The sequence below is a fragment of the Mesoplodon bidens genome, assembly GCF_964165515.1.
Source record: "Mesoplodon bidens genome assembly, chromosome: 15".
Lineage (NCBI taxonomy): Eukaryota > Metazoa > Chordata > Mammalia > Artiodactyla > Ziphiidae > Mesoplodon > Mesoplodon bidens.
Window position 1 is genome coordinate 66,797,793 of NC_138171.1, and position 26,478 is coordinate 66,824,270.

At 52.6% G+C, this 26,478-nt stretch overlaps 1 protein-coding gene across 3 annotated transcripts in view; it reads left to right on the plus strand.

Annotated features, from left to right (window-relative positions):
• The first annotated feature begins 670 nt into the window (after nt 1–670).
• The window catches only part of NPRL3 (NPR3 like, GATOR1 complex subunit), a 35,384-nt gene continuing 9,576 nt past the window's right edge, over nt 671–26,478 (plus strand). The window contains exons 1-6 of one of the 3 annotated variants that reach the window (XM_081255313.1): nt 671–1,060; nt 5,371–5,440; nt 12,168–12,297; nt 13,569–13,643; nt 18,265–18,418; nt 19,590–19,671. In XM_081255313.1, the coding sequence (XP_081111439.1) occupies nt 943–1,060; nt 5,371–5,440; nt 12,168–12,297; nt 13,569–13,643; nt 18,265–18,418; nt 19,590–19,671 (629 nt within the window). In that variant the 5' untranslated portion in view covers nt 671–942. The remainder of the gene's footprint in view (nt 1,061–5,370; nt 5,441–12,167; nt 12,298–13,568; nt 13,644–18,264; nt 18,419–19,589; nt 19,672–26,478) is intronic. The other 2 variants (XM_081255315.1, XM_081255314.1) reach the window with 2 other exon arrangements.

Here is a 26,478-nt window from a genome sequence, read left to right on the forward strand (position 1 = left end):
GCACCGCGATGAAGAGTGGCCCCCGCTTGCCGCAACTAGAGAAAGCCCTCGCACGGAAACGAAGACCCAACACAGCTATAAATAAATAAATATTAAAAATAATAATAATAAATAAAAAATAAAATAAGAAATATATACTCTGGATACAATTCCCTCATCAGATATATGACTTGCAAACATTTTCTCACGGTTCGTGAGCGCTCTTTTAACTTTGTTGGTCTTGTCCTCTGAAGCACAAAAGTTCGCAACTCTATTCAGGCCAATTAACTTCTTTGGTCGCTCGTGCACTTGGTGTCGTATTTAAGAAACCTCTGCCTAGCCCCAGGTCACGAGGACTTAACCCCCGTGTTTTCTCCTAAGAGTTTAACAGGGTCAGCTCTTACATTTAGGTCCGTGATCCACTTAAGTAATTTTTTTAAACTTTTTTATTTTAGTACTTTATGTTTCTAAGAAAGAACTTTCTGCCCAAAGCAAGTGTTCCTTTTATAACGAAGAAAGCTACATTTAGAGAAAGATTCCTTGAACCGTACAACTAACCCAGCCGTACCCTCCCACTAGCGTTCCCGCTGGTTCTTCTCCCCACTCCAGAAAGGGGCCGTGCCCCGCATGCGCACGAGCACAGCACCGAGAGACGGCCTTGCGCCTGCGCACACGACAGCCTGCGCCTGCGCAAACGCCTGCGGTCCGCGCGCAGGCATCTCATGCGCGTTTGCCCAGTGTTGTTGCGCGAGTCTCGCGAGCGTCGCCGGCCGCGTTAGGGGGCGCCTAGTTTGCGTCACTGTCGCGCGGGAGACGTCGGCCTGGCTCCCCTCGCCCCCCGCCCCCAACCAGTCCTCAGAGCGCTCTGTCCCGCGTCCCCGGCCCGTCCTCCTGGGGGTCCCCACCGCCCCGCCGCGTCCCGGCCTTGGCCCCAGCCCGACCCCTCCCCAGGCCCCCGGCGGGATGGGGGACAACACCAGCCCCATCAGCGTGATTCTGGTGAGCTCGGGGAGCCGGGGCAATAAGCTGCTGTTCAGGTACCCCTTCCAGAGGAGCCAGGAGCACCCGGCGTCCCAGACAAGTAAGTGGGCGCCGGGCGGAGAGCCTGGCACCACCTCCCTCGCCGTTAGCGGAGAAGTCGTTTCCTTTTTCCTTCTCCTTATCTTACGGGCGGTGCCTTCTCATCACAAGAGTGTTGGGGAAGGATAGAAAAGTAAAAAGCAGGGGAAAAAAAAACACTCATAGTTTTAGCACGCCAAAGCCACTCCTGCTAACGTTTCATCGGTGTCTCTGGTCTTTTAAAAGAGCTAAAGCACCGTATGAATGTATTCAGCTTGGATTAAGTACGAAATCCAGGTACATCGGAAGGTTTCTTTGACCTCTTCCCCCCAGTTCTGCTGCTCCTCCCTCGCTTGCAGGGATAACCACTTACCATGTTCATAATTGTTCCTCCTGTACATAGACACCAAATATACCTCCATAGAAAAATAGCTTATTGCTTTGGGTTTTTTCCCCCTCTCACATAGATGTATTGTTCTCAGTCGCTCTTTTCTCCATTGGGCCATTTGCCTTGGAGCATTTTCCAAGCTAGTAAACAGATCACCTCCCTTTTTGGTTGTACACAGCTGTCTGGTAAGAACATGCCCTTTCCCTATAGGTGGACGTGTAGGTTACTTGCAGTTTTTCACTATCATGAATGTTCAATTTGTAATTTATGTGATTTAAAAAATTACTTTAAAAAATATATTTATTTCATTTATTTTATTTTTGGCTGTGTTGGGTCTTCGTTGCTGCACACCGGCTTTCTCTAGTCGCGGCGAGCGGGGGCTGCTCTTCGTTGCGGTGCGCAGGCTTCTCATTGTGGTGGCTTCTCTTGTTGTGGAGCACGGTCTCTAGGTATGCGGGCTTCAGTAGTTGTGGCACGCAGGCTCAGTAGTTGTGGCTCGTGGGCTCTAGAGCGCAGGCTCAGTAGTTGCAGTGCGAGGGCTTAGTTGCTCCGTGGCATGTGGGATCCCTGGACCAGGGCTCGAACCCGTGTCCCCTGCAGTGGCAGGCAGATTCTTAACCACTGCGCCACCAGGGAAGCCCTAAAAATTACTTTTAAATTTCTAACTATGGTACAAAGTTTTAAAGGTACAAACGGATTTAGATTATGAAAAGAAAGTTGTTTCATTGATCCCAGCCACCCACATCCCCTTGTAGGGTCAGGTGCCGTTAACCATTTTCTTGTGCATCTTTCCGAAACCTTCTGTGTAAATACAAGCATATACATGCATTGTTTTATTTTCTAAACACAAGTGAGCACACGATTCACACTGTTCTGCCCTGTTTTTATTTTCACTTTATATCTTGAATATAGATTCAGAATTATCAGAATCATGGGAGGAACTTGCTGTGACTTAGTCATCCAGTCTTCTGTTCATGGGCATTTAAGTTGTTTCCAATCTTTTGCTAATACAGTGTGAATGTCCTTTATGGATATATATTTTCATTCTGCAGAATATATGATCAATTCACAGAAATGGGATGTTCATATCCAGGGGATAATCCGCTGTGTTTTTTTGTTTTAATTTATTTAATTTATTTTATTTTTGGCTGTGTTGGGTTTTTTGTTACTGCACGCGGGCTTTTCTCTAGCTGTGGCGAGCAGGGGCTACTCTTCACTGCGGTGCATTGGCCTCTCATTGCGGTGGCTTCTCTTGTTGCAGAGCACGGGCTCTAGGCATGCCAGCTTCAGTAGTTGTGGCTCGTGGACTCCAGAGTGCAGGCTCAGTAGTTGTGGCGCACGGGCTTAGTTGCTCCGCGGCATGTGGGATCCTCCCGGACCAGGGCTCGAACCCGTGTCCGCTGCACTGGCAGCCGGATTCCGAGCCACTGCCACTAGGGAAGCCCCTCCGCTATGTATTTTTAATAGATCAGATTTTTCTATGCTTGTTAATGAGATAGGTGAAAAATTGTATCTGATAGTTTTAATGGGCATTTGCCTTCCAGCTGAGAGTGATCATGTTTTCCTGTTTTCAAAGCCATTTGGATTTCCTTTTTAGTGAACCACCTATTCATAACCTTTGCCTAATTTCCTCTTGGATTGCTTGATTTTTTTCTTTATAGATTTGAAGGAGTTTTTTTATATATTTAGGATAAAAATAGACCTTTTTGACAAAGCTGTACATATTTAGCCAGTTTGCCTCTGAGCTTTTTTTTTTTTTTTAATAAATTTATTTATTTATTTATTTATTTTTGGCTGTGTTGGGTTTTCGTTTCTGTGCGCGGGCTTTCTCCATTTGCGGCGAGCGGGGGCTACTATTCATCGTGGTGCGCGGGCTTCTCATTGTCGTGGCTTCTCTTGTTGAGGAGCACAGGCTATACACACGCAGGCTCAGTAGTTGTGTCTCACGGGCTTAGTTGCTCCGCGGCATGTGGGATCTTCCCAGACCAGGGCTCAAACCCGTGTCCCCTATATTGGCAGGCAGATTCTTAACCACTGCGCCACAAGGGAAGCCCTGCCTCTGAATTTTAATTTTTATGGAGTCAAGTTTTCAGTCTGTTCTTTCGTGGTTTCTGAGTTTTGTTACACATAGAAAAGCCTTCTGCTCTCCAAGATTATTAACAAAAGGAGTCTCTCGTGTTTTCCCGTGGAATGTTTATCTTTTTGTTTTTAAAATCCGTTTCTTTTGGTGTAAGGTGAAGGCTCCTCCCTGGAGCTGGTATTTTCTGGGCACTTGCTGAGAGTTGTGTGTGTGCCCCCATTTGCCTTCTGGAGCCCTGTGGAGCAGGCGCTGTGATGGATGAAGGATGTGGGAACATGCAGCCCACACACGGCTGGAGAGGGGTTGGCTCAGAGTCAGTATAACTTTCTCTTCCGTGTGGGTGCCTAGTTCCAGCATCATTTTATGGACTCATTCACGTTGCCCTCCTGATTAGTTTTGCTGCCTTCATGGCATACTAAATTCCCGTGTTTATTTGAGTTTGTTTTCTGACTTTTCTTACCTCTCCCAATAATCTATCTATGTGTGGGTTCCACACAGATGAATTATTGTAACTTTATAGTGTGTTATACCATCAAGTAGCATTAGTCATTTATCATCACCTTTTTTCTTCAGCATCATCCTGGTGTTTCTGCTTGCTTTCCTTGTAAACATTAGCAATGACTGTGTTAGGCCCCACTCCCAAGCCATTGCTATTGTTTTGGGGGCCACATTAAACATGGTGATTAAATGGGGAGAACGGGATCTTTATGTTGAATCTTCTCATTCTGGAACATAGTCTGTCCTCTTTTCATTCTCGTCACCCTTGTTAGCATTTCTGTTTTCTTCTTGGGCCTCATGTACATGAAAAACTTGCCTGTGATAAATGTCCTTAAGTCTTTTTTTTTTTTTCTTTATTTTTTGGCTGCATTGGGTCTTCATTGCTCCGTGCGGGCTTTCTCTAGTTGCGGCGAGCGGGGGCTACTCTTCGTTGCGGTGCATGGGCTTCTCATTGCAGTGGCTTCTCTTGTTGTGGAGCACAGGCTCTAGGCGCGCGGGCTTCAGTAGTTGTGGCACGCGAGCTCAGTAGTTGTGGCTCATGGGCTTAGTTGCTCCGCGTCATGTGGGATCTTCCCTGAGCAGGGCTCGAACCCATATCCTTTGCATTAGCAGGCGGATTCTTAACCACTGCGCCACCAGGGAAGTCCCTGTCCTTAAGTCTTTAAACGTTATTATTTGGATAAGATATTGTTGTTTTTGTATATGAAGGATATTGCTGTATGGACATTTAAAAATTCTTCCTTTTGCCTGTGCTTTTTCCAGCCTAGTTGTCAGCATACACTGAGAGCGTGTGTGTGCGCATGTGTGCATATATATAATCCCTTTTTTTTTTAACTTAACATAGTAGCAAGAGCATTTCCCATGTTATCACAACTTCTTGGAAACTATAATTTAAAACTTTTTTTTTTTGTGGCCACGCCATGTGACATGCGGGATCTTAGTTCCCCGACCAGGGATTGAACCCACGCCCCCTGCAGTGGAAACACGGATTCTTAACCACTGGGCCACCAGGGAAGTCCCAATACCATGCTGTTTTGATTACTGTAGCTTTGTAGTATTGTCTGAAGTTTGGGAGGGTTATGCCTCCAGCTCCATTCTTTTTCCTCAGGATTGCTTTGGCAATTCTGCATCTTTTATGGTTCCATATAAATTTTAGGATTATATGTTCTAGTTCTGTGAAAAACATGAGTAATTTGATAGAGATTGCATTAAATCTGTAGATTGCTTTGAGTAATATGGCCATTTTAACAATATTAATTCTTCCAGTCCAAGAGCAGAAGCCATCACTTTTAATGGTTCAGCAACCTTCCTGTATGTGGATGGGTCCTGTTTTCTTAGCTCTTCTCCCCTTTTTGCCTTCACTCAGGTAAGCCTCGTAGCAGATACGCTGTCAACAGCACCAGAGAGCATGCCGAGGACCAGGACGGCGACTCCAGGTACGGGCTCTGCAGTCACTCCGTGGTGGGGCTGGTCCTCCCGTTGACCCAGATGTTTTCTCCCCTGAGGAACCCTGTGTTCTCTTTTCCACTTGGTGGGTATTTCAGGCAGACAGATGTGGGGATTGTGTTGCCAGTCTCTGGCTTTCTGCATGGTTCAGTTTCATGGTCCTGCTGTGGGCTGTGTGGTTGGTAGGGCAGGTTGGAGAACAGATGAGGCCGTGTCCCTGCAGGACATTTATCTTCCATGAGAGGAACATGCAGGATGGCAGATAGCGGTGCTGTCCTCAGACCCTAGTCGTCAAGCACGTGTCCAGAGGTCAAATGTAGGTGCTTGGGTGCAGCACAGTCTGTCCAGGTGGTGAGGTGGCCTGAGAGCCAGGGCTGTTGTGACCCTTGCTTTTTAGGGCCCGGATGAAAGGCAGGTCCTGTTCCTTCCTGTGCATGCTACCCCTCTTCTCTCTGGGAAGTGCTTTCTGGGTGGCAACCTTGAGAAATCACCACTTCTGCCTTCTTATGTTCATTTTAAAGCTTAATGAATTGTAACTCAGGCCCAGATGAAGGAGAAAAGATTGTAAATTGCCAGTCCTGCTTGAGGTAATGTCTGTGGGAAAGTAGCTGAGGTCCCCACGCTGGGCCCTTGCCATGCAGTGTGTTAGTATGGTTTCCCTCAGTTCTCTGACACGGCACCATGCCTGCCATAGTGCTGTGTACTTCCAAGAGTGGTTTGTATCCCTTTGTGTAAGGATGTCAGGGGCCTCTGGCATGACCAGTGACTATCTCTGAGGGGAGTGGGTTCTGGAAGAGGGACCAGTGGTGGGGGGTGCTGCTGGATATCCTGTGAGGCATCCTGCTTGACTTAGAGGCCTGTGGATGTCGTGTCCTTTAAAGATGGCAACAGGGAACAAACTCTTGTTTGTGAGGCACATAGAAAGCTTTTGCCCCTGCACACCCGCTGAGTGCATTTTGTCCCCCACCTGTGTCATGGAGAGTTCAGAGCAGGGCTGGCCACCTGCCTGCTCGGTGACGTGAGGCTCGGGCTGCTGAAGATTCAGAAAGAGCTCTTGGAACAGTCTGTGAGGAGGACCAGCAACACCTAATTGCTGCAGTTACTTCTCAGAGGCTTGTAATAAAATGACCATGAGGATGTTTTCTGGGAAATTCATTCTGTATTTAGCATAATGAAGAGAGGAAACTGAGGGAAGGGAATAAGACGCTGTGGGTCTGTCAGGACCCCAGACATGCTTGTTCCCTCAGGAGGACAAGCTGGTCTCTTTAGACGTTCATAAAACTGAAGAATGCCTCTATCTGGTCATTTTAACACATTGTAGCACCTGGTGATCCCACTCCCCACCCCACACCTTCAGAGGTGCAGGTCAGTACCCCCAGGGGCCCAGCTGCGTTTTGTTGTACAGACCTGCCAAGCTCCTGCTCTTGCCCTGGCACCCGGGGGGCCCTGTCCCAGCCCAGACATCTTCCCGGAGCCACACAGTGATGGTGCCTCACACCCATTCTCCATTTTCCTTGGTTGTCATTTTCAGAGGTGCTTTTTCTTCTGCAACCGGTGGAACGTTCCTGCCTGTCGGTTTGCCAGGTCAGAGGCACGTTAATAGGCCTGATGGGTCGCCTCTGCGTGTGGTGATGGCCGGCCTCAGGGGAGGGAGGATGCAGAGCTGCGCTGCCCAGGGCTGTCCTCCCTGGCCCGGGTGGCCGTTTAAAATGAGGTGGACTGAAATTAAATAAAATTAGAAACTGGGACTTCCCTGGCAGTCCAGTGGTTAGGACTCTGTGCTCTCACTGCCAAGGGCGTGGGTTCGATCCCTGGTTGGGGATCTAAGATCCACAAGCCGTGCGGTGTGGCCAAAAAAGAAAGAAAGAAAGAAATTGAGTTCCTCAGTTGCACTGACCACATTTCAGGTGCTCACATGTGCCTCAGTGGCCACATGTGACCAGCTGCCACTGTGCTGGAAGGCGCAGGTTTAGTGTCTTTCCGTTGTGTAGAAAGCTTTGTTGGCTGCACTGCCTTAGAACACGGGCTAGTTTTATAAGATGAATCATGATGATGATGTATTTCAGGGTACAGGAATTGACCATCACAATTTTTTTTACCCTTTTCTAGAATTCACTAGGGAGAGAAGAAAATGGATATTGTTTGTTTTCTCTACGGCCTGAAGGTCAAGCTTAGGAAAGGTGCGGTCTTCCTGTTAGGGAGGTCAGCTCTGCAGGTGCCCACAGGACCTTGGGAATTGGGGCTGAGATACTCATCAGCGCTCTGCAGTTTTCCTGAGGCTTCCACCTGTGGGAGCTCATTTGATCTTGTTGAGACGGTTTGGTCAGAAGATTGAACACTTGTGCCCAGGCGTTAGCTAGTGCGTGTGGTGCTGGGCTCTGACCGGGGTGCTCTGGCCTTGCTCTTGCTTCTGGGAACTGACTCATCCTTGCCCAGCCTGGGTTCACACGGAAGAATTGGAGTGTTGGTGGAAAGACTATGCAGTACGTCTTCCACATGGGGAGTGTCTGTTCTTGCTTGTGTGGCAAAGCCTTGACCTCAATAGTTAATGTAAGTGGTGGTACTTCTGCCAGACCTTAGCACTGTGTGGATCACGACCTCGTAACTCTTCATGATTTTTAGAGTTGGTGTTTTCTTGTTTGGTCTCGATGGTCCTGTTCCCGTCTCAGCGAGCCGTGTCCTCCAGGCGATGGGCAGTTGGCTGTGGGGTGAGGCCAAGGCTTCTCCACCGTCCTTCTGTCTCAGTTCCTGCCGCCTTCTCCTGTGGTTGTGCTGGACTCCTGATTTCCCTCAGTGTTGGAGAAGGACTGATGGGCACACAGGCTCACTGCCCTGTGCCCCATGAGTGCCCAGGCTTTCCACAGCCCCTGCCCTTTCTCCCCCTGGACTTAGTTAGCTGGTTCTCTGTACCTGAGTGCCAAGACAGGGTTGACTGGCACCAGGGACTTCTGGGACTAGGCATGCACACAAATGCCCCCTCCTCCAGGCAGACACCGTGCCCTGGGAGGGTGGTTGGCAAGCAGGAGCAGGGTTGCTTGTCTCACCCGCCTGCTGCCCCCCAGAGAGACGCTTGATCATTGCTCCTTACCTTCATTTATCAGAGGGGCTTAGTGGGGGTCTCTACCAAGGGCTGAGTGTTCCATGTGATGCTTGGGCTTGGATGCTGTTGTGTGTGCCCATTAGAGGCAAAAATGTTCCCATGGGGTTTATATGACACTTCTCTGGGAGGCAGGGATACAGTGGGGCCCTCCCATCCCCGACAGGGCGTACCCCCTGGGTGTTGGAGGTGCACAGAGCATCTGGGAGCCCCCAGAACGGGAGGGGGCAGAGTCGAGCTCTCTTCTGTGCTGTCCTTTCTTCTTTTGGCCAGGTCAGAGAACAAGCCCTGTTCCCAAGTGTCTCAGCGGGAATGGAAGGTCTTGGCTTGTCTTCCAGCTGGGCTGATGCATCTTTCTAAATGTGTTTTCTTTCTTAATCTCTAAATTATTACAGGAATGTTAGTTTTTGTAGCAGCGATTTTATTGTGTTACAATATATTTACCAGGCCTTTCACCATCAAAACAAGGGAAAAGTATTTTTCTAAATTTTGGAAACAACAAACAAATATTGAGGGAATTCCCTGGCGGTCCAGTGGTTAGGACTTGGTGCTTTCACTGCCAGGGCCCAGGCTCAATCCCTGGTCAGGGAACTAAGATCCCTCAAGGCACGTGGCGTGGCCAAAACGAACAAACAAACATTGACGCTTGTTTTTGTTTCAATTTGCTATTTATGGCAGTTATGTCATGATGGACATAACTCTGTCTTTGTGCATGTTATGTCAGCAGACGCTGTATAAAGTATAAAGCCACTCAAGTGTTTTTTCTGTCATCAGTGTGTAATATTAAGCTCTGGTGAGTGGATTTCTGTATGGGCCAGACTTGCTCAGACAAGGAGAGTGGCCAAACAGCAGAGGGACCTCCCTGAGTGGCCACTTAGGGCAGTGTGGCTTTTAACTTGAGCAGCACCTGGCTTTCTGGTTGGCTGCTTTCGGAGACCCCGGCCTCTCTGGGCCCAAGTGGGGAAAGCGCTTTCTGTTTGGCCTTTGGATTTGGACATTTATAGTCGTGAACTAGGCCACCACTTCTTGCCTCTGAATCTCAGGCCCCATCCCACAGCCCGGCTAACTTAGGTTCCTGGAATGGTGGCTGAGGGCCAGGGCTCAGGCCCATCTGAGGCTCTTCGTGGCAGAGCAGAGGTTTTTGGTGGAGATTTTTGGATATCACGGTAAAACGTGAAGTCTCTGGGGTGTCGGGAGGTTGTTTTTCTATCTGTTATTGGTGTGTCCTGAGTCAGTGGGTGGCAGAGTAGAGGGAGGTGTTTGTTCAGATAGGGCGGGTAGTGTTGGCACTGGGTCAGGCGCTAGGGCAGCAGTGTTTGTTAGGTTCCACCACCCTGGGCCCTCCGTCACCCTAACCGGGCCCCCAGACGCAGCTTCCAGGGCAGAGTGAGCCACTGGGGGCTTTTGAAGAAAGCATGTAACGATTCTGGTCTAAGACAGTGGAGTCTTCCATCTCTGGTTTAATCACTCCAGAGAGCAGTATTCCAGGGAGGAGACACCCACAGGGGAGGCCAAGGGCTCCGGCTGTGGGGGCCGCGTGTCCCAGAATGTCTTTGATGGTATTGGTGTCAGAAAGTCTGACCGCAACCCAGACTGTGCAAGTGGAATGGCAGCCCATTCTGACAGACCCTCTGCATCTGGTTTGTTTGGGAGCCACAGGGTGACTTAGGGCGTCTAGAAGACCATGTCAGTCCTGGAGGAAGGCTGGACACCAGCGTGACCCCTTCCCCCAGGCTCCCCACCCGCTGGCGGGGAGAGGCTTGGGAAGTCCCGTGCTTTGTCTTGCTCGGTGCCAGTCGAGCGTAGCCAGGCCCTTGCTGCAGGGGCTCCAAGTCACTCCTGCATCGGTTGGCGAGCCCTGCAGTGTGCGAGGAGCCGGGAGCGAGTGGCCCCTCTCCTAGATCTGTTTATCCCGGAGGTGTTTGCTGTTTTGGAGTTGCAGCAGTGTGCAGCACCCTTCCCTTCTCTGAAGGCGAGGGTTCTGGTGTGAAGTGCTTCCCTCCCCCTAGAGCAAGGGCCTCCTGGAGAGAAGTATCTGGTGTGGTGCCCATTCACCACAGCTCCTCGGGAAAGCCCAGGACTCAACGCTGAGTGTTTGTCCTTGATGGGCTCTTTAGGACAGAATGTGGCCCCAGGGAGGCTGGAGCCCCTCCCAGCACAACCTGTCCTCCGACCTGCGTGATGGAGATGCTTTCCCCAGGTGGAGAAATGAGCACAGGACTTGTCTGCCTTCTGGCTCCAGGTTAGACATGGTGCATCTGAGTTTCCAGAGTGGAGGCCCCGAGCCTGGGCTCTGAGATAAGAGTCTGCAGTGTCCTCTCCTCCCTGCAGTGACTCTCCCTTATCTGATCCCCCCCACCCAACCCCTGGGCAGGAAGGAGACCTAAAGGTGCAGAAGAGCCTGGAAAAGGGGCAGTTTTACAGGGGTCATATCCAAATTGCTCTTACCTGCACCCAGTCATTCCTCCTCCGTGGTGTCCAGCCCTGTCCATCCCTCTGTCCATGTCAGTCAGTGGGTCTGCACATCTAGTGCGTCTGGAACCTTTCTTCCCTAATAAAAACTGGAAGGTTTAAGTGTTAAGGGTAAGGGAAGGGCCGGGCAGCCGAGCTGTGAGGAGAGTGATCAATACGCTGCAATTCGTGCTTCCCCTTGGCCTTCGCACAGCACTGAGGGGTGGGGTCCCGGGGGCTGAGGGGAGCAGTCCAGCACACCTGGGCCAGTGTGGGAGGCCCCCAGCCTGACAAGCCGTGCAGGCTCCCGCAGCTTCCTCCTCTCTGGGCAGGTGCTTTGCTCCTCCTGCCTTCCCATGCAGGCGGGGGCCAGGGTGTCAGCATGCACCTTCCGCCTTGTAGTTCTGGTGACTTTGCGACCCTAGTCTTGGGGATTTCTTCAGAAGGGAGACTGTTGGGGGACTTCCCTGGTGACGCAGTCGTTGAGAATCCTCCTGCCAATGCGGGGGACATGGGTTTGGTCCCTGGTCCAGGAAGATCCCACATGCCGCAGAGCAGCTAAGCCCATGAACCACAACTACTGAGCTTGCGCTCTAGGGCCCGCGTGCCACAACTACTGAGCCCGTGTGCTGCAACTACTGAAGGCTGTGCACCTAGGGCCGGTGCTCCGCAACAGGAGAGGCCACCGCAATGAGGAGCCCATGCACTGCAACGAGGAGTGGCCCCCACTCGCCACAACTAGAGAAAGCCCACGCACAGCAGCAAAGACCCAATGCAGCCAAAAATAAATTAAAAAATAGGGACTGCTTGGCTGTCCAGTGGTTAAGACTTCGCCTTCCAATGCAGGGGGTGAGGGTTCAATCCCTGGTTGGGGAGCTAAGATCCCACATGACTTGGGGCCAAAAAACCAAAGACATAAAACAGAAAATAATATTGTAACAAATTCAATAAAGACTTTCAAAATGGTCCACATCAAAAAATAAATAAATAAAAAATAAAGGAAAAATCTGCAATGTCCAAAAAAAAGAAGGGAGACTGTCAGAAGCTTCCAGGTCAGCGGTGGGGGCAGAACCACCCTGCGCACAGCAGCCCCCTACCCCTGGGGCCGCAGGCCTGGTGCTGTGGCACTTGGTTAACTCTTTTCCACTCTCCCTTTTTTTAATTTTAAGGTTTTCAGATGCCATTCTGGCAACAATTTTGGCAACCAAGTCTGAAATGTGTGGGCAGAAGTTTGAACTGAAGATTGATAACGTGCGTTTTGTTGGGCACCCGACGCTGCTGCAGCACGCGCTGGGCCAGGTACGCCCTCCCTGGGCTGACGCGGGCCTGTGGAAGGCAGCCCCGTGCAGCAGATCGCATCAGGTGCTTGCCTAGCTGCACCTCCTCCTGGGCCCTGAGGGTCTGGCAGGGAAGGACACAGGCGCTCTTGCCCTGGTGTCTCAGCCCCTGCGCTTAGCTTTTGCTGTTTGCATCCAGCCTTCCTCCTGACTGTGGCCTTCTACTTTGTAGATATGATGCCGGTTTCTGGGGGGAGGCTCGGAGAACAAGTTCAGCAGCGTTTGTCAGACTCTTGAACTTTATTTATATGAAGTGGTGCAAGCTTTCCTTCTTACTTATTAAGTGATATCATAGCCAAGATTGTTATTAATTTCGCTCTTACTGTTGTGCCACACCCTCTCTCTGCGTCCTCTGATGGGGCCTGTTGTGACCCAAGGGAATTTGCACACCAGAAGCTGCCGGTCCGTCCTTTGCACACGGCGTCACTTAGATCCTGAGGGGTTTTGGTGTGACATTAGCTCCACTTACACGGTCCGGAAATCCCGTGAGGGTCCGGGGTGCGGTCCTCAGACCTCCTCCACGACTAAGCCCACAGGAGGAGCGCCTGAGACATGGAGGCACCGGGGCAGGGGCCACCGCAGAGGACACGGCTGTGCTGGCACCCATGCTGCTCAGACAGGCTCAGCCCCACCGATGGCCTGTGGGTGACGGAGGGGAGCTTTGGCAGCCTGCTGGCAGTTCCGGCCTGGAGACCTGGAGGGACAGGGATGGTGACAGGCCTGACTGAGACGGCCCAGGGACTCCTCTGCCCTCTGGTGGCAACACTTGTAGGCAGCTTGGTGTTTGGGCCCTGGGCTGGCTGGGTGCCCCAGTGGCAGCCCTGTCTCTCCTGGGTGGGAGCATTGTCCCGAGTACTTGTCCTGCCTGGGAGGACTCAAGTGGGCACGGGGGTTGGTGTGGGGAAGGGAGGGTCTGGGCAGGGAGCACTCCATCCACTTGAGCACCTGTCCACCTTTTCTCCTCTGGGCACCTCAGCTCACTTGAGGTGACTGGGACAGTCTTGTCACTTTGGGTCACAGCACCTTCCTGCTCGTTGCTCCACTGCGACTGTCTGTCCATGCAGCCAGCACTTGCCTGTGCAAAGACGCTGGTCGCTTATCAGAGACCTAGGACTCTGTTTTTCTCTGGTTCTGCTGTATTCTGGAGCACTTTCCCTGCCTGAAGTAATAGCTCTAAGTGCTTTTCTTGGGCGGTGGTGGCTCTCACTCACTAGAACTGTGCCTCTTTCACAGGTCTCCAAAACAGATCCATCTCCGAAGAGGGAGGCTCCCACCATGATTCTTTTTAATGTGGTATTTGCACTGAGGGTGAGTGTACAAATGGCTGAAGAGCAGATCAGGGAGGTGGGGTGGGGAGGAGGGTTGGGGAGGGAGGTGGGGAGGGGGTGGGAGGGCAGAGCTCATTTCCAGTGACCCTGTTGTTGACTTAGAGCTCAGACCGCTGTGGGTACGGCACTGGCCCTCCTGGGGTGCTGGAAGAGTCTAACTTCATTGTTTCCCTCTTTTTTTTTTTTTTAAGTAAAATATACATAATATCACATTTACCATTTTAACCATTTTAAAGAGACATTTTGGTGGCATCTGGTAGCAGTGTTGTGTAACCATCGCCACTATCCAGTTTTCGTTGCCCCAGAAGGACACCAGTTATTCCTCATTCTCTCCCCTCCCCCAGCCCCCAGAAACAACCAATGTGTTTTCTCTTTCTGTGGATTTACCTGTTCTGCATGTTTCATATAAAAGGGATCCTACAATATGTGACCTTTAGTGTCTGACTTCTTTCACTTAACATAATGATTTTGAGATTCATCCATTTTTTTATAATCTTTTTTTTTTAATTGAAGTGTGGTTGATTTACAATGTTTCAGGTGTACAGCAATGTGATTCAGTTAGGTATACATACGAACTATCTTCAGTATCTTGTAATAATCTATAATGGAAAAGAATCTGAAAAAGAATATACATGTATATCTATAGATACATATATATCCCTACTGCTATACAGTAGGGATATATAGCAGGTCCTTGTGGGTTTTTTAAAATTATTTTTAGTTTTTTAAAAAATAATCTTTTAATTGAATCATCCATGTTATAATGTATATCAGTACTTTATTCCTTTTTGGGGCCCAATCATATTCGATTGTACGATAGACCATACTTTATCTGTTTATCTACTGGTGAACTTTTGGGTTGTTTCTACCTTTTGGCTATAAGAACAATGCTGTTAAGGACATTTGTGTACAAGTTTTGCGTAGGCAGGTTTTCCTTTCCCTTGGGGTCGATAGCTAGGAGTGGAGTTGCGGGGTCACGTGGTGACTCTATGTTTAACCATTTGAGGAGCTGCCAGGCTGTTTTCCACAGCAGCTGCACCATTTTACATCCCCACCAGCCATGTACGAGGGTTCCAATTTCTCTACATCCTTGCCAACACTTGTTATTTTCTGTTGTTTTATAATTAAGCGTAATTATTTCTTACGGCAGTTCCCAGCACTGTCTGAAGTTGTGTTTTCACTAGTTACAGGGAATTTCTTTTCAATAAAACTGTCAAAATACAAGGGATCTAAATAAATATAAAAAGCACCCCTGGGTAAGGACTGGCTGGTATTACTACGTAGGGACTTTGAAATTTAGGAAATGTATATATTCCGTACTGTTAAATAATGGCATTCCTCAGAAATATCCCACTATCAGTTTTCACCAAGAAATCTAGTAGTTCTTTCTGGCTGGGCACATGTGAGCTGCACGACGGCTTTTGTACAGAAGTGTCAGTGAGAAAGTGGCTAGACCTTGGTGACAAGGAGCAGTGTGCTCTGTACCCTTTGCTGTGGCGTGGGTGAGCCTGAACAGGAGGGAGCCTGTCCCATCAGGTGCCTTAGTCTCAGAGTGTTTTTCCCACTGAGGCTTTTCTGTCGTGGAGACCACAGGTCTCACTGAAGAGTTCAGAATCAAAATAATGCTAGGGAAAAGCTCCTAAATGGAGCTTTCTCCTTCCTGAAGGGAGCTTAATTCTTAAAACTGGCCCACCCTTGTTGATAAATAAAGAGCTGCAAGTTAAAACAAAGTCAGCTGTTCCTGGTGGCTGTGCCTGGGGCTTGAGGTTCCGAGGGGAGACTCTTACTTTCTGCTTCGTGCACTTCCATAGTGTTTGCATTTTCACAGTGTCCCTTTATTACTTACATCATTACGTAATACAGACATCCACAAAGAGAACTCACGTTAAAGACAGACAAACCACAACCATGACCAGTGCTCTCCCCCTGTCAGCACTGATAGCACCTGTGGGGTGGGCCATGAGAAGCAGCCTCGGCCCCACCCTGGACGTTGCTGGCAAGCCCTCATCTCTGGGGAGCAGGGTGTGATAGCGGAGTGTATGACACCCATGGACACGACAGTCAAGAAAACAGGCAGATTTTAAAGTTGTATGAAGATTTTTATAATAAGTAGGCTGGAAATAATCCTGGTATCCAGTAGTTGGGGAATGATTAGACAGGGTGGTGGTTTTACACACTGGAACGTCCTGTGGCCACTGAAGATGAGAAATGGGGGCGAGGCCAGACCCTGGAGTGGGTGGGTGGCTCACTGCCAGGTTAAAGCAGTGGGAACAGGGCAGTGTAGGATTTCAGAGCACAGAGGCCGTGAGGTGAACAGTGGGAGGAATTTAAAATAGCGTAAAGGGTGGGCCAGTTTTTTTCTTCTTTGCTGTAGTCATTTAAAAATGTGCACGCTAAAAAAAAAAAAAGTGCACCCTTTTTACTTTGAAAAGTTTTAAACAAACCCTGAGCTAGTGACAATAGATTGATGGTCCTTGCACACTTGTCTCTGAGATCCCACAGCTGCTGCCTTGCACCCTGGCTCCATCTGCCCCCAACCCCATCGCTCAAGTATTTCAAGACAAGTCTCAGACCTCATGTCTGCTCACCCCCACATACTTCAGAAGGCGTCTCTGGAAAAGGGGGGACAGCTATTTTATACCATACCTGACAGAGCTCACTGTAAGTTGGTATCAACTAGTACCTGGTCCATGGAAACATGCCCTAGTTGCCACAGCATTTTTTCCCGTTGACCTGTCTGAACTGGGGTGAAAACCAGAAGCCAGCCCACACAAGCTTGGGGGTTGTGTCTCCAGGTCTCTGACTCTCCCCTCCTTTGTCCCGTGAAGGGTCCACGGTCGGACCCATCTCAGTGTGCAGTCAGGCTTGCTCCATGTCCGTGTGTTTTCCACAAGCTGAACGTTAGCTCTGAAGGCCTGACTGGATTTCGGTACAAGTTTCGGGGTGAGAAAGTCTCGCAGGCAAATCCCTACACTTCATTGTTGCTTCACGTTGCGTGCGGGGAGAATGGGTGTTTCTCAGAGCTCCATTCAGGGCTGGCACGTCCTGGGTGGTCGCCTTCTCAGTGTGGCCCCACGTAGCCCAGGCTCTGTGGGCACCCTGAGCCGAGCCTGGCCTGTGCAGCCGGTTGGGACACCCAGGCACACTCCATCCTCGCTCATCCCGGAGTGTGAGCGAACGGCCCCAGACACCTGACTTGCGACACACCAGTAGGAGCGTGATGGAGGGTCAGGCTCTCAGGTGTGACTGGGCTACTTCTTCAAGGGAGTAACCATGCGCCCAGGTCATTTTCTCTCTGCTTTGCTGCGGGGAGGAATTTTACACAGATTTCTGTAAAATCTAAAGCAGAACATTTTGTTCTGAGGCAGTTGTGTACACCCTATACCCCAGACCCTCCGTTCCGTGACCTTGCGGGGACACTTGAGGGGCTGTCCTGAGCATGGGGCAGGGCTGCTGCCCATAGGTGGGCCCGGCGTGGAGTCAGCCCTCAGCCCTGTCCCCGCACAGGTGTGCTGCCTGGGGTGTGTTCTGTTTGTGAACATGGGTCTGTAGGAGCTCAGGAAGTGTTTCCAGCTCCACGTGGTGAAGGGGTTTACTGAGTCAGGTCAGGGTCTGGCCCAGGAGCCTGGCTGTGGACACTCACCACAGGGCCCTGCCTGTAGATAACCGGGAGCGGGGGCGACCAGAGGTTCTAATCGCGGGCACCACTCCTCCCCCTCCTCCCACCTCCACCCGCGGGATGACTCAGCTGTTCTGGCGGCCTCCTGGAGCGCTGAGTCACGGTGGGCTGGTTATCTGCTCCGTGGACCAACTTCACAGACCCCACAGCTGCCTGCCCCACCCTTGGCCTGGGTGGATGCGCCCGCCTGGCCTGGCTGTGGCCCCTGATAGGTCCCAGAGTGAGCACGGGCGCGGAGGGAAGGGGATGGCCTGGCGCCTCCTGGCTTCTCTGTTAGCCAGGGTCTCAGGAAGAGCTGCTTACCCTGAGGACAGGTCTTCACTGAACAGTGGGCCTGGTGCTTCTGTTTCTCACACTGTGTCCTTGTTGTAACATGGACCGTGTGACCAAATTCTCACACAGCCGGTCCTGTCCACTAGCACTCAGCGGCACATTGGTGACTGCAGACATTGCCAGGGGTTCTGCTCTGTTCTGAGCACTTGACATGTTGACTGATTGCTGAGAGAGGGGCCACTGTTCTCCTTTCTCAGATGGGAGCCTGTGACCCGGGGTCACACAGCAGGTGGCTGATGGGATCTGTGCCTTCCATTGCGCCACTGGGCTGCCTCTGTCATGCCCAGAGTGGATGCCTGAACGTCCTCTGCCTTCCTGCATGGCCCTGACCTGGGGCCCTGAGCATGGGCACCTCTCTCTGCTTGTTAGAAATGCCTGTGTCACCCCTCCCTCCCCACTGGGGACCCCCACGGAGCCACGTGTGCTCCATCCAGGCGGCCGTTCCCTGCCCACGTTGCTGGGACAGGCCCTAGAGGGGACCCGGGACTGGGGACAGTGGTGGCACCCAGAGAGGGGCTCTGAGTGTTGCTGCATGTCCTCCCCGAGTGCGTGTGCTACGATCGAGTTGGCTGTGGCCTCTCTCCTGCAGGCCAACGCTGACCCATCGGTGATAAACTGTCTGCACAACCTCTCCCGCCGCATTGCCACCGTGCTGCAGCACGAGGAGCGCCGCTGCCAGTACCTCACGCGGGAGGCCAAGCTGATCCTGGCGCTGCAGGACGAGGTGTCTGCCATGGCCGACGGTGAGGGCGGCGGGCGGCCTCTCTGGGCAGGGACCCCATTGGGTGGCCCGATGTGGAAAGTAATGGCCTGTATGGTGGGCTGAGCATGCCCTGGGTGCACAGGAAGACCCCCAAGGGACACAGCTAGACCCAGATTCCTGAACTGATGTTCCAGGAGTGGCTTCCCAGCCCAAAACATTCCCCTCCCCCCAGACCCCTGCACGGTGGCTCTTCCTGCAGGTCAGGCACCGCCTGCCCCGCCCTGGTCCCGCTGGACAGTCCCCTGAAGCAGGGGGCATGCAGAGGGGCAGCAGGAAGATCGAGCTGGCTGGGGGGGAGGCAGTTCTTTGCTTTCACCTACATTGAAGGGAGACCCAACTGAGTTACCAGCTGACCAGTTATTAAAAGTAACGTCTGCTGATAGATCCCCATGAGGCTTTGGTGTACTGTCAACATTTCAGAGCAGAGAGATGCCCACCTGTCACAGACTGTTCACCTCCGTCTTCTCGGGTCAGCACCTCCATAACAGAAGAGAAAACTAGGAACAGATTTGCCAGTGAACCTGGGCTAATTTTAGCAATAAGTAGAAGTGTACATGAACTGTGTCACTCGGGTGCCTTTTTTCAGTAAACATTAGCTTTTGATGTTTGACAGTTAGTTGTCAAAATGTGTAAAATATTTGTTTTGCCCAGTTATCTGCTAGCTAATAACAATCCAGAAGTTTTGTTTTTTAAACATTCTCTATAGAATCTGTGACTTTTTCACAGGAAATTTTTTAAAGTTCAATTTAAGTACATATATTTTTTTGTTAGACATTTATGAGAAAAGATTAACAAGAGACTTTGGATCATGAAAATAAATTGCACTGGTGTAAGTGTGTGGGGGAAGGAGTGGGGTGAGGCAGGGAGTGATTGGTCTGAGGTGGGGTGGCTCTGGCGGCCTGCGGGGAGCCTGCAGGGTAGCTGCAGAAGGGTTTCTTCCTGTGAGGCCTGTGGCTACAGGGTCAGGTTGGGCCACTGGTGAAGGGTAAATCCAGACATCCCGTATAAAGGCGGTTGAGCACACCAGTGGAGAATTTCCTGATGTTTGGTTTACAGCCACTTAAAATTCTTTTTAGGTTAAGCTTGTCTTCTGGCCTGTGCACGCTCCTCGCTGTGCAGACTCTGAGTCCTCTGTGTTATAATTCTTGCAGCAAATGATGGGCCTCAGTCCCCGTTCCATCACATCCTGCCCAAGTGCAAGCTGGCCAGGGACCTCAAGGACGCTTACGACAGGTGAGACGGTGGCCTGCTTCCCATGGGCCTCCCCGGGCTGGTGCCGTTTCCCTGCTGTGCCTGAGGTGGGGGGAGGCTGGGGAGGAGCCCCGCTGGGACGTTCACCTCCAGACTTGTCTTTAGCCAGAAAATGAACCTAAAGAAAGCTGAGCATGGGATCCGCAATGCACGGTGACGCTGACTGAGTGCAACACCGTGCCAAGTTCCAGGCCCACCTTCATTAGGCGCGGCCACTGTCACCACTTCACCCACGAGGAGACGGAGGCTCAGAGGCTGGGGCTGGGGTTGGCTCTGCTCCCCCCGCGCCAGGGTCATGGGGGTTTGGGGCCCTGAGTGTGTGAGGGCAGCGGGCGTTGGAGACACTGCTCATATCAGTGGCTCAACACCAACTCTCTTAGATGTGGACCAGCAAGGCACTTCTCTTCTTTTTAAAGAGCGTCCATGTGACTCTGACCACTGCCCCCTGGGCCTGGGTCTGCAGTGGGGATGGGATGGGGAATGGGGGTGGGGGGCTGTCTGCCCAAATGCACCTGGCCAGTTGGCTCACCAGGGGCCTCTCAGGGCTGAGGGGACCTCGCAGCACCAGGCATGTTGCTGGACAGATAGTGTGTAGGTGCAGACCTCTCTCCTCTCCACCGCCCCCAACTTCCCCACATTCTCTGCTCCCCCACCTCCCCCACCCCGGCTTTCTTGGGGCTTCGCTCCGTCCAGTGGACCCACATTCCCTGCTGGAGGTGGACCTCATCTGAGAGCTGGGGCCACAGCACCATCGGGGATCTTCATTGCAGCGTGCGGCATCTTTAGTTGCGGCGTGCGGGATCTTTAGTTGCGGCGTGCGGGATCTAGTTCCCTGACCAGGGATTGAACCCGGGCCCCCTGCATTGGGAGCGTGGAGTTTTAGCCACTGGACCACCAGGGAAGTCCCTTTCTTTTTTTTTTTAATGTTAATGTTTTTTCTGATTTCACCAATGATATGTGTTTATTATAGACATTTAGGAAATATAAAAAAATATAAAGGAAATAAAAATCATCTATAATCCCATACCCCGTGATAATCACTATGACCTTTTGGTAATTTTCCTTTTTTTTAAACTTAAGCCTTTGAAAAGGTCACCTGTCCTTTGAGTCTGAAAGTCAGAGCACAGAGTTTCTTTCCAGTTGCACCCTCGCCAGGTTTCCTTCCTGGTGGCAGGGTGCATTGCATCAGGCAGCCGAGTGTCGTGCGCCCTGTCGCAAGGTGCTAAAGCACATACGGTGAACCCTTTCACAGCCAGAGCGCACTGAGTGCACGGTTCACCCTTTACCTCCTCACTTTAATGTGCAGCTCACCGACAGACGTCTGTCTGTTGGTAAATAGGGACCGACTTCTCCTTGCTGCACAGCTGCCTGCCCCCTCCCTGAGGCATCATTGGCTCCAGCTTTTGCTGCTGAAAGACATGCTGCTCAACTATATGCGTGTTATTTTGTGCAAGTGCTTGTGCATCCATGAGATAAATTCCTAAAAGTAGAATTGACGGGCTGAATAGGTCAGGTGTGCGTGTCATTTGGAGGCACTTCCTTCTGTGGCTCAGTCTACATTCCCATCAGCAGCACCTGAGCTTTGCCAGCACAGGGTCTTGTGAGCTTTTGGGTTCTGCCCACCGTGATGGGTGGAGGACGGGGTCTCAGGGCAGCTTTATCTGAACGCAGGTGTGCACGACCTCGCGTGTGGAACATCCCTGTTTCCTTTCCTGTGAGCGCTCTGCTCCGACCCCTCACCTGTTTTGTTTTTTGTTTCTTTTTTGGCCCAGCTGCACAGCTTGGGGGATCTTAGTTCCCCGACTAGGAGTTGAACCTGCGCCCTCTGTGCTGAAAGCGTAGAGTCCTAACCACTGGACCGCCAGGGAAGTTTTCACCCCTCACCCATGTTCTGTTGGGGGCACAGGTGCCTTTATGTGGGAGGGAGAGCTGTCCTTCGGGGTGTGTGTCCGGGCTGGAATTTCCGTTTCTTTATTTCGGTGACCTCTGGGCGTTGGGGGAAATCAGAGCAGCATGAAATGCCCCTTGCTGCATGATTGCCTTGGTTTCTGGTCCCTCCTGCTCTGGAGACCTCTTGGCGAAGCCTTGGTCTTGACCCAGAACAGGTTTCTGGTCTTGTAGTCTGACCCCGTCTCTTTTTTTTTTTTGCGGTATGTGGGCCTCTCACTGTTGTGGCCTCTCCCGTTGCGGAGCACAGGCTCCGGACACGCAGGCTCAACGACCATGGCTCATGGGCCCAGCTGCTCCGCGGCATGTGGGATCTTCCCAGACCAGGGCACGAACCCGTGTCGCCTGCATCGTCAGGCGGACTCTCAACCACCGTGCCACCAGGGAAGCCCAGACCCCGTCTCTTTTTATCCACATGATCACATGGAAGTTTTTCCTGCAGTAAGAGAATTTCTGCCCTCTGGTTTGGGTGGGCTGGTATGAGAAACCCCTTCCTTGGAAACTGTTGCCATTTTCTGAGTGGGAGTTTGCATGCCTCAAGTAGGATTAGACTACAAGCTAAGTTCACGCTAACGTGGAATTACAATAAAAAGCAAACCAGAATCAGACTTTATGTTTCTAAGTGAATAATGAGCTGTGATTTCTTAGGTTTGAATTGTGTTGGAAAGTTGGAGGGAGTAAGGCCCTGGAGAGTTGGCTGCTTCCTTGGTGACCTGCTGGGCCGGCCGAGCTGGGGCTTGGGGCAGCCCAGCACCCTCTAGTGGCACTAGTTCCAAGGACAGGAGTCAGCGTTTGCGGCGAAAACAGCTGCCAGGGTCCACCATTCAGCACTTAGATTCCTTCCAGAACCGAGGTGTGTCAGTTTCCTCCAGGTGAAACACCACCCCATCCTTCCTGTTTCCAGACCTCACTCTGACCAAGTGGGGTCTGGAAACAGGCTCCTGGGTCCTGGGTCCGGCCCCAGGGAAACTGGCAGTGCTTCTCCCACAGGAGTCCCAGGGGCATCGGTGTCCTCCCCGTCCCCTGTCCCTGCCTGGCAACAGCAGCGGCTCTGAGACTTCCCAGGAGCCCCCTGGTCTGTGGCCTTCCCTCTGACCCACCAGGTCCATGTTGGCCTCGAGGGTCTGGCCTGGCCCACTCCACTCCTGCAGGGTGGACTGCACCTTGGAGCTAAGAAGGGGAGGCTGCACAGGCGGCGGGGAACATACAGCTCTTTCTTGGTGGAGACTTGCTGGCTGACCCCTGGGAAGGGCGTTCTCAGAGCAGAAGTGAGAGGCTGGAAGCTGTGAGAACTGGTTGAGGTTAGGGGTTGGGGTGGGACTTTGCAAAGGAATGGCTCTGGATTGGCTGCTTTAATTAAAATCCGGGTTTGTGGTGTGGCCTGGCGGTCCTGTGCCCCGGGACCTAGGTGCCTGGGGCCGCCTCAACTTGCCCAGCACCTGTGTCTCCCCGTGCAGCTTCGTGACTTGAGTGACAGCACCGCACGAGGTCAGGGATGTCCTCTCGCTTTCTGTGACACAGCCCTCGTGCTCAGCATGTGGTCGGAGGGATGAGTACACAGGCGGCCCCTTGATGTGGATTCCGTGGGGCTCGAAGAAGTGTTTGTTGAAGAGTTCTCCGAGCTGGCAGGGCCTGTGGTGGGCCCGGGAGGCTGGGAGCCTGGGGAAGCCACCCCGGTCCGGGCCTGCGGGTGGTGCTTTGTGCGCTGGGGACGCTGCCTCGCCGCTGCCCATCCAGAGCAGGGCCCACAGGCACGTCCACAGGTACCCTGGGCATTGCAGTCCCTGTTGCCATGAAACGCACTTAAACAGTTCAAGGTTGGCCTTTTGGAGCCCACCCAGACCTCGTGGGTCATGTGCACTTTCGTCCCAGTACATGTTGTGTTTGGACCAAAGGGTATAGGGCTGGCTTCGAAGGTCTCTGGCCTGGGGCAGGAAGAAGGGTGACCGGTCCGAGGCTAGAGGAGGACGTCAGGTTAGGAATTGAAATTCTCTCTTGGATGCTGAGGTGTGAGCTGATGAAATGAGCTGGTGCACAGTCGTCTGGGGTGGGAAAGATAAGAGCTTGTTGGAAGGCCGGTGTGGCCGCCTCAGGACGCATCTATCTCAAGTCGCAGGCGGGGCGGCGTCTCGGAGCTGTGTGAGGGGCCGGATAAGCCTCACACAGGGGCAGTGTTTTTCCTCAGTGTTCCCAGACCCAACCGTTAACTGCCGGCAAATAGAAGTGAGAGCTTCCCAGGACCCTTTTCGGGCCCAACTTCTACTCCGCTGGTCTTGTCTTAAAACTGCACGCACTTGAGAAACAAGGGTAAATGTCTCTGTTTCCTCCTCCTGACAGACCTCAGCACAGCTCTGGGCTCACCTCTTGATGGCGGTGGGGTTTATAGGGCATTCCCAGTGCGGTGCCCTCCCTCCTGGCTTGTTCCAGGGTGTCCCGGGGTTCGCCTGGGCCTGCAGCTGGCCCTCGGGTGCTGCTGGAGGTGGTGCTCAGGGTCTGCACGCTACAGAGCTCCGTTTGTTTGTAAAGAGGCACCAGCCTCAGTGCCAAGTGCCCCATGGGAGGAGGTCGCCAGTGTTGGGAACATGGAGTAAAGTCCACGTGGAAACTAGGGACCCAGGGAGGGCGTGTCTCCCCCCAGAGAAGAGGACCCCATGCCAGCGTGTGCCCAGACTGTGTGGCCAGGGCTCTGGGGACAGTGACATGGTGGAGAGTCTGCACAGGCCTTGACTCTTCATTTCCCTGGTACCCAGATTTGGCACTTGCAACTGAGTCTCCATGGGGCCTGTCCCAAGCCCCCTCCCAGCCCATACACACCCCTGCACCCTCCCCCCATCCCTTTTCTTACCACTCTTTTGGGCTTCTCATGTTCACACAGTTTGCTTATGATTCCCTGTGTCTTTCTCGGCACCGCTGAGTGGGAGCCCCCAAGTACAGGGCTGTAAATTGTGCCCCAGGAGCCCGAACCAGTGCTTGGGGCCTCTGCACGTGCCACGTGGCTTGGCGACCTGCACGCGGCATCCCTGGGCTCCTTGAGGAGCCCACACGGCTATCTCTGAAATGAGAGGCCTCTCAGTGTTTACTTCTGACTCTGTGGCATTCATTCCAGCAGGCACTTTGAGCTGTGTCCTAGAGGTGAGCTCAGAGACAGGAAGACCTTGATTTTGAATCCACCAGCCTTTCTGAGCAGGGATGAAGTGAATGGAGGAGGAGCTGGCGCCCTGTTTCCTCCGCCTGCTTCCCTCATACACAGATGCTGAGAGCATAAATGTTGCCCAGGCAAGTGGAGCCACTACCCTGGGTCCCCTTCGTGTGACTTTTGATCCCTGAAGACGCTGTTTCTCAGGGTTTGACGTGAGCCGTCCAGCCCACAAAGGCCCTTGGCCAAGTAGTGGGGAGGCTCCAGGAGCCTCCGTCTGCTCAGGTGTACTTGCTTCCTTCTGGAAGAAGCCAAGAGTGGTGTCCTCCACTGGGACCTGAGGAAGGACCCGGGGTCTCTTCCCCAAATCGTGACAGTCACCAAACCCGTGCCTGGGTTTCATGTTGAGGGGCTGTGGCATCAGCAATGGCCAAACCTTTGCCCTCCAGACTCAGCCACAGCCTGCAGCCCCACCCCTGCAGCTCAGAGCCTAAGACCGTCCCTTGAGGGGGGCTCCTGGGGGCCTGGTTCTCCTGGCGCCCTGACAGGACAGGCAGAGGGAGCAGACGCTGGTGTTGGCAGGAGTCCTGGGGCAGTTGAGGTCACAGACGTGCTCTGTGTTCTTCCCACGGTCCTTTGCCCATTGCCCATTCCCTGCTGGAGACAATGAAGGCTTATTTTTACATTTGGAACTGCTGACCACGGATTCTGCCATCCGTCTGGGCGGAGCTGTGGGGAGAGACTGTAAGAACGGCCTGTGGGCGCGGGGCAGGGGCCACGGGGCCGCCTCCCAGCACCTTGCATCTGTGTGCCTGAGAGCCCTGAGACCTGGGCGCCAGCGGGGCCAGCAGAGTGGGGCTGGAGTGTGATGGGGAGGGTACCCTGGGCAGGGCAGGCGGGCCTCGGCTGGGCACAGACCCCCTTGCCTTCTGCTCCAGCAGTTGCTCCCCCCGCATCCACACCAGGTGCCATGCCACGGAGCCGTGGCCCCAGCTTTGTGTGTGGTCCCCCTGCACGGTGCCACTAGGGGACTGTTCTCCTGGCAGGGGCTTCCTGAGAGATGGTCCCCCCAGAGCGGACACATGTTCCTCGGGCCTTTTCCTTCCTCCGTTCAGGAAATGCACTCAGTGCCCTCACGTACCCCACCATTACCAGTTGTGCAGTGAGAAGTGCACCTTGTGACTGAATTCTGGTCGGGAAACAGCACTGACCAGCAGACGCAGGTTGTGCTGCTGCCCGGTGCACAGGACACACGGGAACTGTGAGCAGCCTGTGGGCCTGGCTCATGGTTGAGCCACTGAGAAGGTGGTGCTTGAGTTGAGACCTGAAAAGGGGGGAAGGAACCCCGGGGCACCTGGGGGAGAGTGTGTGGCCCAGGGCAATTACACGGGCTTGGAGAGCCGCAGGGCAGCCTATTTTGCTGGACCCATGGGAGGCGGGGAGGAGACAGGGTCGGAGAAGAGTGGGCAGGTCCCACAGGGCTCCAGCACTCTGGGATCTTGGTTGGGACTGCTTACGTGGGAGCCCTGGGGGTCTGAGTGGAGAGGGCGGACAGAGGGGGCCGGAGTGGAGAAGGTCTGGACTTTGTCCCTGCCGTGAAGCAGATAGGATTGACAGATGGTTTGAGGTGGGACGTGAGAAATGAGGGTCAGACGCAGAGTTGCCACGTCTGGCCTGAGCAAGGCCAGGGCTTGAAAGAACCAAAG